This window comes from Excalfactoria chinensis, chromosome 9 (genome assembly GCF_039878825.1).
Source record: "Excalfactoria chinensis isolate bCotChi1 chromosome 9, bCotChi1.hap2, whole genome shotgun sequence".
NCBI classification, from domain to species: Eukaryota; Metazoa; Chordata; class Aves; order Galliformes; family Phasianidae; genus Excalfactoria; species Excalfactoria chinensis.
In genome coordinates, this window is record NC_092833.1 from 4,597,454 (window position 1) to 4,612,122 (window position 14,669).

General features: G+C 42.2%; 1 protein-coding gene across 1 annotated transcript in view; it reads right to left on the reverse strand.

The window, feature by feature from the left end:
- Positions 1 to 210: 210 nt before the first annotated feature.
- The window catches only part of FARSB (phenylalanyl-tRNA synthetase subunit beta), a 33,851-nt gene continuing 19,392 nt past the window's right edge, over positions 211 to 14,669 (reverse strand). The window contains exons 16-17 of the mRNA XM_072344432.1: positions 12,918 to 13,070; positions 211 to 475 (exon numbers count right to left, since the gene is read on the reverse strand). Coding sequence (XP_072200533.1) covers positions 324 to 475; positions 12,918 to 13,070 — 305 coding nt within the window. The 3' untranslated portion in view covers positions 211 to 323. The remainder of the gene's footprint in view (positions 476 to 12,917; positions 13,071 to 14,669) is intronic.

Here is a 14,669-nt window from a genome sequence, read left to right on the forward strand (position 1 = left end):
GCAGCCATAATCAGTTACAGTATGAAGCTGCGCCTGTGGAACATTTCTGATTTTGAAGACCAATCACATGCTCTGCCCTTACATTTCTCTCGTAGAACTCTGGGCTGTTACCCTGCTTGGCTTTTTCACCCCTCTACAAATACCAACAGCACAGTCTCACTGCAGCTCCATCCTACACCCTAAGAAACACATCTACCCACGGAGCCAGACTCTGTTTTGGTTGTTTATTGAAACATAAAAGCAGAAGCGGATGTTGCCTACAGAGAAAGAGGAGCAGAGGGTGCAGCACGTGGGGGAGGGCATCTGTGGGTGGGGCCCCATCGTCACACGAAGGGCTCAATGTTGATCTCCAGGGCAGAGCAGGGCATGGTGAGCTCGAACTTGGTGATGACGTCGGGGTGCAGCACTCCCAGTTTCCCCACGCTCTGACCTCTGGCAAAGATCTCAGCGCAGCGCCCAGGGAAGAAAGCGGAGCCTGTGAAGAAAGCGAGAGAAAAATCAATATTTCTCTGGGCCAAGGAAGTCAATAGGCATTTACCACGGGGAACAAAGCACTCACTATTAGGCAGCTCTGTGTGCTGAGATGCTAAGAATAGGCTCTCACTTTCTGCATTAGCAGCTGCCATGATTGATAGCAAACGAGGAAACACTTTGAGTTAAAAATAAAACGTGAAGCCCAGAGCGTGGGCAACTTTTGCACTCACTTATTTTGACCGAGTTACTCCTTTAGCAGGAATAAGCACAGATAACTGAATTCAGAGGGACACTGAAATGGGTTTGCTGGGCTTTGGGTACTACTGAACACCTGAACGTTTCCCACCTGACTCTGTTTAAGGAAACGGAGCTCGCTGGCACCCACGGGTTGGCAGCATGTCATGCCTGAGTACACCTGATGGTGTATTGGGCATGAGCTGTGCTCCTCATCTGCAGGATGGTAACGTGGTCTTCCCTAGGGAAGAATGATGGAATGCACATTTGGTGCTGGGAAACTCATCACATAGGAAGAACCCCTCCCAGCTCCTTCTGAGATCAGATCCAGCATGATCAGTGCTGGGATGCTTCAACAGCATTTGCATTAAACCAGAAGGGATGAATTCTGTCTTTTAAGCTGAAACATGAAGCTTGTATATTTTGTTGCTGTTTATTCCTTCCTTCAGTTACTGTAACCCTGAGAAGGAGGTGAGGGCTGGTTGCTGGAGCACAGAGCAGGGCTCATCACCAGCAGCACTGCAGGGAGCTCAGGGAGGAAAGGAGAGGATGAAGCACCATGCTGGACCCTGCAGCTCCTCCTGCGCAAAGCCGCTGTGCCATGCTCCTAAGGCAGTGCCCTGCAGAGAGGGGCAGGCTCACTTCTGTATTTCCACTAGGAAATCAGTGCAGCACTTCCACCCCCTCTGCCCTTACTCTGTCCTTTTCTCAGTGTCCTAAAATCCAACAAAGTGTCTTCTATGAGAAGAGACAGTGGATGGGAAGGAGGAGGCTGCGATGCTGCAGCTAAAAAAGGGCCAAAATTGAACTCGAACTTCAGGAACATTTCCTAGAATTGCAGGCTCACAGAATGGCTGGGGTTGGCCGGGACCTTATAGCCCACCCAGTTCCAAGCCCTGCCATGGGCTGGCTGCCCCCAGGCTGCCCAAGGCTCCACCCAGGCAGCTTGTTAATAAATACATTCTTACCCAGTGTATTTGAAATGATCCATTCCATCTCAGCCCTGAGCACATCCCTGCTGCCCACACTGGGCACACAGCTGTGCCATTATCTGGCCCCGACTCTCAGCCACACGTGACTCTGCCCAAACACACGCTTCCCTCTGCCATGCCACACGCTGCAACGCGAGCGTTAAAATAAAACGTGATGGGAAGCATTCCGGAAAGAAACAAACGGCGTCCGTACAGATCGCTCTGCAGACTGTGGGTGAAAGCACAGCCTAAAAATAAAGACCCCTTGCAGTTAGTGGTAAAGGCTTTCCTCAATGTGAATAAAGCCAGTATTGTGCCAAGGATGTGAGCAGCACAGTGATGTTCTTTCAGAAACGCCTGTGTGAGCTTCCCCTGGCACAACAGCAAGGACTGAACACATGGTAATAATGCCGGCGTGCCACTGTAAGGACAGGGGGGAAAGCAAACAAATCAACACAAAGCGTTGACAGTAGGGTTAATTAACAAACTGAGTCTGAGTTATCTGAGCTGAGCTTGGTGCAGCCTTGGGAGTTACTTTATCTCCTTGCACATCCATCGCGGTTACATCTGGATGGGGTCTAACACAACACTGCACTGAATGAAACGCTGCAAAGCCAGCTATCATCCCTGCATCCTTACAACCGTTAAGCAGGTTTTTCCTCATTACACTTCCACCCGTAGCACCCAGTGTGCTGCCACTGGGACACAGGTTTCCCAGAGGCCAGGTCAGCTCTGGGTGTAACCTTGTGGTCAGCAGGGTCAGGAGAGCCCCAAGATCTGTGCTGATTCCTATAGCGTGGCACAATTCTGTATTTCAGGCCCAAGAAATGGCATGGGCAGCAGTCAGCACAGAGGGGATGGGACAGCTGCTGCCCGAGCAACCAGTGTGTTTGTAATACGTGCTGGAAGCCATCAGCAATTCACCACATTGCATTGAAAGCTGTGAAACTGCTTATGATTATGTCATAAAGTGAAGTGCTGAATCAGCTAGGAGCTGAACAGTGGCAAAATGTGCTCCTTCTAACTGTAAGCTCAGAGTATAACTTCAGAATACACAACGCAAGCAAACAGACACCACAAAGGCTTCCAACCACAGAACAGAGGTGGTGGCTCTGCTCTCCATGCCTGCAGCTTCACATGCTCCCAGTACTGGTCAATGACCACAATGCTATTTGATCTGACGTTCCTTGCAGCAAAGGTGTCAAAGTCTGATTAATATCAACAGGAAAAAGTGTGTGGAACAGAGCCTTCAGGACCAACCCTTCTCTTCCAGCCATGCTAACCCTGGAGGGTTCACTGCTTATGGGACAACCCACAGTGTGTGTGGTGCTTTGCAGACACACATCGTTACTCTGTGACTGGAGAGAGGTCAGGCAATCAGCAAATACAAATGGAAGGACCTGTTCAAAGCTTTAGTTTCCCATCTGTCTGGCTAACACTTGGCTCCTGCACCAGAGAAACATGAGCTGAGGAATACTTTTACAGTTTATGAACTCCAGTTAATAATGAAACTATTATTGTGATAATTGGCTGCACTGCTGAATGCCAGAGTATATTCCTGCTTGCCAGAAAGGCCTCCAGGCTGCATCCAGCAGATGGGGGCCTGAAGGTTCCCTATGTGAGCAGCTCTCTTGCAGCCCAACAGACAACAGGTGAGGAAGGTGAGCCCACACCTGACCCCCATACTAGCCCACACAGCTTTGCCAGGCTGCTACAATTAAGAGCCAGTTTCAGATAACAAAAAACAGGTGTTGAAAGGGGAGCCTATAAAAGAAGATTAAGAAGAAATACACACAAATGCAAGTAAAAAGAAGGAAAGAAGTATTGTGTAGCAGCTGGGGTTATGACTTGAGTGAAGCACCAACCAGCACTAGAAGAGGATAAGTAAGAAGGAGGCAGCTCCCTGGAAGGATGGATGGAGCTGCAGCAAGGCCCACAGCAACAGCAGCCTGCAGATGCTCTGAAATAACAGGTATGCCTCTTTCTTTGCATGTTTCTTGTGGTCCCAAGGAAATGGTAATAGCGTCTCAGACTCTGAGGAAGCTTATGTGCTGTGGGCTGGACGGTTGTGTGAGTTCTCAAAGTAAGGTACGAAGCCTTAAGAGAGCCAAGGTTATGTGAAAGATATGTGCTTATGCTGCTTTGTGCATATGAGAAGTCAGCAAAAAAGGTGTGATTACTTTGGTTGGAATATGCCAGACCGTAAGCTGGTGCCTGTTCTTAGGTGTTGATGAAGCAGGGGTTAGAAGTCAACGTTAAGCATGTGCTGTTCTAGCTGTATGCAGCACTGTCAAGAACTGTAAGGCTGTGAGGAGAATGGCCTTTCTGACATAGGCTTTGGCTGGTCGAGGAGTTGCTGTAGGACATCCCAAGACAATGCTGAGCATGCCGGGAGGTGGCTGCCTTTGTGGTTGCTGTGATCACACTCAGTGTCTGCTCCTATAGGTCTTATTGCCTGTGCTATTGAGTGTCCTGAGAGCCTAAATTCATTTAAAAACTGCAATTTTTTTATGCTATTCACTTCAACGATGGCAAATCTATCGCTCTTCTGATATAATCCTGTCTGCTCCACACACTAATAGCTCTTTACAAACTTCACCTTGAAAACCAGCCAGGGATTGTATTGTCCTCGCTAATGGAGACTTGCACAATGTCAGAGGAAGTCAGAAGGTCTGACAATGGAAATCCACCTTTTAATATGTCAACATTATAATTGGTAGTTGCCAGAAGGGGTGGGGTGAAACACAATATGCATTCCTGAAGAAGAGATGACGAAGCCAGTCATGGTTTATGCTGATATATTACATGCAAGTGAAAGACAAAAGCTACATCTTGTGGCTGCAAGTAAGAATTTAATTTCTAATGTTCAGTGATGTAGAAATAACACCTTTAATTACAGCTTCTGTAGCTTGTCCTCAAAAATCTGTAATTGCCTTTCTGTATTCAGGAGACTCTGATTGCTTTGGGGTAATTCTTTGGCCAGTAATCCAATAGAGCATGTAGTCTTTAGCACATTTTCTGGCTAATTGACCCTCAAAACACTTGGAGTTCCCCGCGCTCTTTGTTGTCAAACACCTTGCACAGTTTCTTTTCTGTGCTTTACTCTCCCTCCTTTTCAAAAAGAAATAGATTAAAGCAGTATTAAAGGCCTACAGTTGTGCTAAGCCTTCAAACCTACTCGTTTGTTCCTATAATTTGAAGGAACATCGGAAGCTGGAGCTTAAGAAGGTAATAGAGAGGAGCTCATGTGGCCCCTGAAGTCTTTCATCTTAATTCCCCGTCCTCTTGGTGAGAGGGCAGCTGGGTGACTACCTCGCCCTGGCTCATCTGCTGAAGTATTTTACCTTTGCAGTGCTCTATGGGATTTAGTTTGGAGGGCAGCGGTGGCTTTTCCTTTTTTAGGATCAGGCTCTTCACATTTCCTACTAATTCCCTTTTCCAGCAGATGCACTCAAGTACAAAGTCACAGCATGCATCAGCATTTTTCAAAGGGGATCACCTTTTCTTGTGCATGTATACAGTACAGTCGGGCTCCCAAAATCTTATGCAAAGACCTCCAAAACTGCAGCTACCTCAACATCACATCTGTTCAACTAATACCAACTTGTAATACGAGTCTTTGATATGATGTGCTCTATTCTGATTTTGTTGGAGTTAAAACCACAAACAAAATATCTTCTGTTGTAAATATTCCCCTGGTAGGTTGCTGAATATTAGTTACTTCCATCAAGCCTGCTACAAACTTCTTACTGTGAAGAGTGTGGAGAAATCATAACAGTGCTTAGACCCCAGGGTTGACCCCTACAGTCGCATTAAGAAATCAATGCAGTGCTAACCTGGGGACTGGTACAGCTGGCACTCTTCTCTCCTTTGCCTTCAACAGAGATTGGTAGAGGCTTCAGGCTAGCTTTATTTTTCCACTCTTGCTGTGAAAAGCAAGAGCAGTAACAGAGGGTGTTACTGGATGTCCAGATGTGATCCAAGAAAGTAACAGGTTTAGAGCTCCTTTTTAATCTCCTGTGTTGTTCTCAGGGTTACAGTACAGTCAAAATAATTTAAGATTATGTGGGTAACATCACTGTGTTCCTGGCTTTCCCAATGGAAGGCAGTATTTGGGTGGAGGCTGAGGAAACCAGGCATCCTGGGTCACCAATCCTAGGTAATGGGATTTCATGTATGCGATGCTGAAATAAGTGTGACTCCTTCAATCTGTACAGGAAAAATCTACCCTGAGTAGGAAACCTAGAAATAATTCTATCAAACTTGTATCTTTTTTCTAGAAATGAGTATTTGTGTATCAAGCTCAATCTGCATTTGTGAGGCAGCTCTGAGAAACAACAATTCTACATCAGCCTTTAGCTACACTTGAGGTGAATCATCACATAGCCAAGCTTTGTTTTTGGGCCAGTCCTGAAATACAGATTTATCTGAAATGTGGGCCTGCCCCATCTAGAAGTCCCACACCTTAGCTAATATTGCATCACAGCTGACTTCTCTGGTCCGGGACTCTTTTATGTTTTCCCTTTTCATATACATAAAAGAAAAATTCACCTTTTACATTAGTATTCCTCAGAAATAAAAATGAGACAATAAACCATACTCTTTGTGGTAGGGGTATTGTGTACTCCATGCTGTGCAGTAAGCCAGTAGGTCTCAGCTTGAACAAGAACCAGCCTGCAATTCTGCTTTAGCACATCACATCTAGTTTGTGTTTCACACCTTTGATCAAACCACCCTCCCCTCCTAGTGACCTGATGCCACTTGCTGAGATAGGAAGGTGGTTGAGTCACTGCCCCTGGAGGTGTTAAAGAAGTGTTTAGGTGATGTGTAAGGAACATGGCTTAGTGGGAAAGTATGGGTGGTAGGTGGATGACTGACTAGATATCTTAGAAGTTGTTTTCAACATTGGTGATTCTATGGTGCTATGCTTTCATGGCTACTATGTCTCAAATGACTTTAATCACTTAATATTCCATGGTAGTTTAAGCTATGAATCTCAGCACTGAGTGAAACTGCCAGTACTAGCAACCAAGGCTTCTCAAGTCAATTCCTCTAACAGAGGCACCATCTTAAGATTCTTCATTCAAACTTCCCTAGAAGTTTGAGGTGAAAACCTTACAACCTCCTGTTTAAAACTGTATTGCACGCATAATTGTGAGAAATATATGCAATACTAAATTTGAAGTGCTGTCTCTCTGCCCCTGTATCACAAAAATCAAAGACCTGCTTAGCTACAGCCTCACAGCAGTCTGAAGATGTGCTAGCACATCTGGCATCCACGTACAGCCCCACTGACAGCTGATGACTTGCACACTTGACAAGGTGTTTTGTTATCACTGTGCTTTGGTCTGATATAGTCCTCAACATCAGTCACACTGCAGTCAGCCAGCAGTATTAGTATTCATCTTTATTAGAATAGATGCACATGTGAGAAAAGGCCATAGCTGGATCTTAAAATAAGCTGTCTGCTTCAAAGACAAATAAACAAAGAAAAAAAAGTCTCACCATCACAAAAAAGACTAAACAACAAACCCAAGCCTGTGACAATGGGAATAAATAAAACTAGAATTACTTTAAAAACAGAATCTAATGTATTTGGTGATTACTAAGGCTACAAGTTTCATAAGATCACAGCACTGAAGTTGCAGCAAAAATGCCATCAGCTGAGCCTGCCTCCATCACAGCAGGGCACAAGACAGAAGGGATGCAGCACTGCAGCCGCCACTGACATCACTGGCGCTGCCCCTGCTTGCTATGAAGGAGTAACGCAATTTGCTATTTCTGCTTACTAGGTTGGATGAATCATCTTTTATAGAGGGCTTTGCAACAGCTACACTGAAAACACAGTCTGTGACAAAGCAATCATTTTGTATTTCAAAATGTAAGGAAAGAATATAAAAATGACCTAATTCTGTATCATATCATGTAAGCTGTGCCAGGCTTCAAGAACTCTTGATGCAAGGAAGATTTTAATCTTACACTTGTTAAGATATGCAATTTAAAAAACCATATAGTTGTCCTTGCTGATGAGGGTTAGGAGCAGCAGAATGCAACTTTAAAGAGGCCTCTCCAGCACAGGAACAGCAGAAGAACAAAGATTAAACATTAGGGGGAAGAAATGGGCACCTCTAGCTGAAACACAAAGATCAGTGTTTTAGGTGGGTCTGTGTTGATGGAAACAGGTAGAAAAAGAGAAGCCTAACTGTTAGGAGGAGCATTACTGCTGCTGGGAGAATCCCACGTCTATGGGAACAAAATGCAGTGGGGGGGGGAAGCCCTGTAATTTCTATTAATTAGTACTAGGGGAAAGAGGATGGTACCTAAACATAGTCTGTCTCCTTGCAAGCTGACCTGACAGCCCTCTCTAAAATATTTCTGTAGTATCTGTAGACTTTTTCTCCTGCTATTAAACCATAGGAAATCTACTTCTAGGTGAGGCAATTCAAAGGTATTTCTCATCTGAAATAACTTTCTGAATTTGAGAAACAAGTATTTTCTTTGTTCTTGCTGGACATCTTATTTTGTGTGTGGGAAACCATCTGTCAAGCAGAGGATGGTAATGAGAGTTTAAAAGAGAGAAGTCCATGACTGTCAAACCTCTCCCTGTGCCAAGATATGTTACAGTAACACGGTTTTCCTCTGCCTGATAGCAGTACTGGCACTTCTGCAGTATGAGGAAAAACATTCATGTGCTGCCAGTATTTCCAGGTCTACAAAACCAGGAACCAGTGATCCGACACTGATCCTGGGGCAAGAAAAACATGGTTTGGTAGTTGGCAAATCTGAAATTCAGAGGATGTGGATACAGTCAATTAGCAGCTGATACAGTTTTATGGCGATAGGTGTCGTCACACAAGTCTGATTCTAGTCTTTCAAACTTAGTAGATAAATACAATTGCAAGGATGCAATAGCAACTACGAGGTATCTGTATTTGAATGGCCATTAAATGGATGAAAAACCGGCTAATATTTTCTAATGTGTCACAAATAAATGATGCTCGAGGTTTCGCAGTCAGATATGCACGTTTCCTCTATTTATCTATGAGCAAATAAATAATTACTGACACTTGCGAATGACGCAATAACTGCCAGGACTGCTACTGAGTGCAATTGAGCTTGAGTTAATAAAACCAGAACAGGCATTAATAATGCCAAGTCCAGCACAGGTACTAAACCTCTGCATGGTTCAATCTCCCAGTTCAAACTGACCACCAGAGAGAGATGTGGGGGCTCAGTGCTATGTAAGCAACTCAGAATTAGTCCCAGACTTTCCTCCTTTTGTTTTGAGAATTGAGATTAACTTTAAGTGGAGATTTAGAGTCTGCTCTGTTGCATAATTATTACTTTAAAAGCAAACTGATGTTCTTAGTTATGGAGATAACTATTACACCTCTAATTTCACAGCTAAACCTCATTAACTGAGAAGCTATTACCATGATTTAGTGTGGAATTAAAATTTTCTACACTTTGCCACACCTTCCGTTTAATTAAGGGCTGTAAAAATAAAGGGGAGCAATTTTTTTTCCAAGACAACTGTCAATTACTAAAGGAAGCAAGACTTAGTAGGCATTCAAGTATGCATTTATTAAGCAGACGCTTACGGTGAACACAAACTGGCTGACTTCCCAGCCTTATTAAGTTGCTGCCTACCCTAACAGAATGAATGGCATGCAAATTTATCTAGAAAGATAAATAAACAGCAAGTCCAAAGCTTGAGCTGCAATTCACAAGAACAAATAGAGGAGCTGCTGCTGTAAGCCCACGCTATCCAGGAACCGCTTGTTTTCATGTGAACAAGCAGCATTCGTATTCTCTGTGAACATATCAAGTTGCTTCACTTTCATAAAGCATGAGTATTACTCTCCATTTTCACACAGGTTGTGCTGAATTCATTTAGATTTGCAAGGTACAGGAGACTCTCAGGAGGTACTGCAAAAATAGGGCTTTTTTTCCTTCATGTTTAGAATGACTGTCATCTTTTTTTTTATAAGGTAAGCGTGTAATTATACATTATACCTTACATCACACCTTTGAGTATTGTGCAAGACAAGCTACCATCAGTATTTAATATGCACGAACTGTTTCTCTAGCTTAAGTAAAAATTGACTGTGGATTTAAGTCCCATGAGGAACACCTTTTGTGATCCTGACTCCTGGATGAAAACAGCCATCTAGGACATGGGATTACAAAAATATTGCAGAAAACAAACCTGTTTCTGCAGAGACCAAAGCTTGAAATTCAGAATAACCTCCAATGTATATATCAGAACGGCACTAGCTTTCATTTCAAAGGAAGTGGAAACCAATTGAAATGATAAAAGAACTAATCCCATTAAATTCATTGGCTCTTCCTACTCACATATTTATCCTTTAAAAAGATAGATCCGTACATCTTATGATAGAGAATTCTGAGATAGTTTTATGTGAGGAGACTGTATTATGGAGCACAGGAAAATGTGAGGAGGGAAGCAGTAATTACACTCAGACTGTTCAATTATGGATGCCTAGGCTGTTCTAAAACAAAAACCAAAATCTTTTCTAGGTCAGTGATCGTGGAATTCAGCAAGTCAGTCCTGTGCACTTTTAAAACAACGGGTAGTGTTTCAGAATGGTTTTAAAACTTCATAACCTTCTATATGTAGTAATAAAGGAAGTTTCCTTAGTAACTCTAAGAAAGTGAAAAGCGCTGAGTGCCAAATGGACATATATTGCAATTGAATTCGGCCACTTAGAACCCTCCCTTCCTCAAGGCTGCTTTAAACATCTTTTCTCCACTTATTACCTAGCTCGGATTACACCAAACTGTAGTGCAAAGGCCAGGGGAACATCACAATTTCACCCATATTTTCTAGCATCTGCACTTTTTCACAGGTGTTGCTATGAAGGCAGAAAGGCTCTGACCTTTGGGTCAAGTCACAGGGCACTTAGGTGTTGGTAGAACAGAAGGAGCTTAAATAACTATCATTTGCGCATATGGGCCAAAGAAGAATATAGCAGGGGTGTTTCATTTTCCAAAGTGAGTTTGGAAAGAGGGCAAATATGTGCCCAATACATCTCTACTTATTCTGTGTTGCTCATACAAAACCAGGTTTTTCCCAATGTTGTTTTCCCAACAATTGTTAGAGCCATTTTAAGCAATTACACCAAGAATAAAGTCCTACCTTCATTTTGTGTTCAATACTAGTCTCAAGTTCTGCTTAAGCCTGCATACAGAAGTAGTATCTGGAGTCTTTCTACGTCAGTATCAGTCTCGTAGGATAAATCCATTTCTCAGTATACAAATATTAATTTGGCACAGGCAGTAAAAAAAAACATGCTTCATAAAGATGCATCAAAACAGCCATGTCACATTAATGCCCTGATTTAAAACCCCTGAAGTAACTGGCATTGCTCTTTCTGAAATATTTTGGGATGCTGCAGTCTCATAAGATGTTATAGGATATCCTTCTTTCACTCAGCAATTGACCTTACTCCATCATCTGCTGACACATTTTCCCATGCGTGCTTAATGCACAGGTTGCAAAGCAAGTTAAAAACAGAACCAAACAAACCTCTCTGGGCTACTTTGAGTTACCTCTGCAGTCAGTATCTTCTAAATAAGCTGGTGCAGTGACACTGCATTCACTTGGCACTAAGAGTATCAGCCATCTGCATTGTTATTGAGGTTAAATTCCAATGTCAGTAGAACTTTAAGGGATCTACGTGTCATCCCCGGAGAGTTTCTGAATCTCTCCTGAAACAAAGCAGTAAGCACTTTTTTTCCCCTGCTCTATAGCAAAGAGCCACAAGCTGCTTTACTATACTGCATGGGGAAAGGCATTACCCATCCTGCACTCCATGTACATTGCAGAGTAACACCATAGCAATGCAGGGATTTTTTTTCTAAAGGTATTGCAAGTACACAGCATCAAGAATAACAACACTAGAATCTAGGAATAACTTCTTCACTGTATTAGGATTATTTGTTCATCTTCTTATTCCAGTTCCTCAGTCAATCATACGTTACTGAAATGCTATAGTACAGAATACAAAATGCTTTTCTAAAGCAAACTTTATATGCCTATCCAAAAACAAGAAGGAATGTAACAGGTTTGACTGCCACATCAATGGTACCCGAATACTCAGCTCCTTGATTTCTTTCCTCCCAAATAAGCTTTGCTGTTACTAGTTTTGTACTGTGTAGAATTATAACAGCCTGCTAGTTTACCCTGTAATCATATTAACATTTTGAAGGTCTACCTAAGTAATACTGAGAAAAATACTTTGTGGAAAAAATGGGAGGGAGAGGCAGAGCTGGGGGAAAAAGTCATCGTTATATGATACAAGTGTGCATTAAAAATGGGCTAGGATACCACATTTCTGGCAGCGTACTGAAACAAAGAGATGTCTAATATTTGGCATTATCAAACACAGATAGGTGAGCTTTTCAGGTTTTTGGGATCTTATATGGGTGCCACAGGTTCCAATAAGTACAGAATGGAAGCACTTCTTCAAGCTGAGACAATTTATGTCATTATTTCATGCCTGCTTCTTGTTCTCTTGAGCAGACCTCACTGCTCCTACAATAGTCAGTCTGCTTTTTCTATATCTTGCACACAAATGCACATAAAAAGCAGGTTTTGCACTTAAGGGTGTTATTTTTAATTCATGTGCAGCTGACCCCGTATGGAGAATGAGGAGGCCTGTTATACAACAGCTTGGCTGAGCAGTCTGAGAGGCTCAGTCTCAAAGACAGCAGGTCTTCAAATAAAAGATAAATGAAGCGTATAGCTTCATGTGAATATACAAATAAGAGGCATATATAAATAAATGATATAGATAAAGCTATAAACTAATAGAACAGTATAAGAAGTTGTCTTTTCCAGTCGCTGTTAGCTGAAGAGAATGTAGTGGATATGTAGCATACTCATCCATTTTGTGAATTCCTACTCACCTAATAATTAGGTTAATTCATTGTAAACAGTCTGTGAAGCTCATAGCTTGCAATTTACTGTGAGTTTCTTTAAAAAGCTGTCAACTCATTGTTTATAGTAAGAATAAATCATAAAGAGACACCAATCCTGTTTTGTTATCAGTGAATGCAGTTAATGCCTTTTCAAAATTATACGTGCTGCCACACCACAGTGTGCTAATATTCATCCTGCACACTGCTAGCAACAGGAAGTTGACCTCAGATTGTAGGGGAACATTTGAGCTCCAAAACAACCTCTGCAGTACGCTGTAGCTGTGTCTTCCTTACCTTCAGTTGCCTTGATTGTATATCCATTCTCTTCATTTGGTGGTACTTCCAGAAGTTGCATGACTCTGTCCAGCAAACCATGGATAATCTCAAACCCAGGGCTCTTGTTGTAATAAATGGCACATAAATGCCTGTAGTTTCTTGCACCTACATCTGAAAAAGAAGTAAGTGTGTTACCTGGCAGAATTCATCATGTTTCCAGCCTTGCCTTTTGCAGCATTTTTTCCCCCCTGCTATTACACTGAGGGTACTTATAGCTGAAAGGAGGAATGAATATGCAAAATGGCCTCTGCTGTACCTACTGTAATTTGTGAAAATGATGGGATTTCCTTAGCCTAATAAGTCAAACAATCAGAAATGTAGACTTAAGGAACTTTATATCTTGTACAGCAAATACGATTGTTAAATAAATCTTCTTAGGCAGTGTCAAGTGCCAAGCTTACAGCTAAGTGCTAAAGAGCTCAAAAACAGAATAGCCAAAATCCAAATACTCAGTGTCAGAAAAAAGCGGCACTACTTGGGAAATTACACACTGATAACATTCACTTGCAGAGTAATCAGCCATGTAAAGCAACTAGTCCACAACATGAAATGGCTGGTATTAACCCAGTAATCTAAGGGAAGATCTAAATTTACACAGGTTTCCAAATCACAACTGTTTTCATGATCATCTTGGATATCCCTGAAACCAAGTGACAATGAAAAAATGTGCTATTTCTCACACAGCTGAGACTGACACAAGTCTGTCCCCCTTTGGACACTTCCCTTGCTCAATACCCACCTTCTGTAAATCTTTTTGCATTAGCTATTTCACTTCATTGAAACATTTGTATTTTCTTTTTTTTTTGTCTTCAAAACTAACATGTAGCTGTATGTTGTTAGACCTGTACTGTCACTATGCCATTGCTATATACTCTATAGGGCTACTGTACTGCAGCCTATTTAGATTTACTTGTTGCAGACTTCAAGGTTTTCACTTTTTGAGATGAATAAATAACAAGCTAATGGGCACAGCTGCCAATTCAGCTGCAATAAAATTCAAAAGACTTATCAATTTAGTGAATAGGATTTATTGCCTTCAGGTCTTTGCCTTCTCAAAGCTGAGCTGTAAGTGTTCAGCTCCTTGGTGTATACAAGGGCAAAACTTTTACAAACCAAAGGAGGAACCCTCTTTGTGATTACCCTTTTTCTCTGGAAATTCATAAGCCTTGAAACCACCTTCTCTATAAAGGTAGTCAAAAGATAAGGTTGTCAAAAGTACAGCTTATATGCATATAAGCATGGACTGCATGTCATCAGCTGACCTTTTGTACTGCAGTATTTGCACAGTGTAGGAAGTAAGCCAGATTTTTATGCATAGATTTCTTTCCATTCCTGAAATGCCTTTGGGATCTGTGGACTTGCTCATAGTTAGATGGACATCCTCCATCCTCATATGTTTCACTTAACAGTGGTTAGATACAGGGAATGACAGCAACTGTATTCCTTTAAAGAAAACAAGAATGTAATTGAACTCCTTCAGATTTCTGGCGGCTTGTAATGCTTGAGGGGAAAAGATGAATAACAGTTTATTTGATAGTGAAAGAATAAAGGAGTAAAAAGAACACCTCCATCTGGTCTGCAAGTTAAGGCAGAGCTGCACCACCCAACATGAGATTGCATGAGTAGGGCTTTCCTATTTCTTACCTAGAAATCAGCCAAAAGAAATGCAGATGAAACCTAGCATATTCCAGAGTGAATGATGCTCGTTAT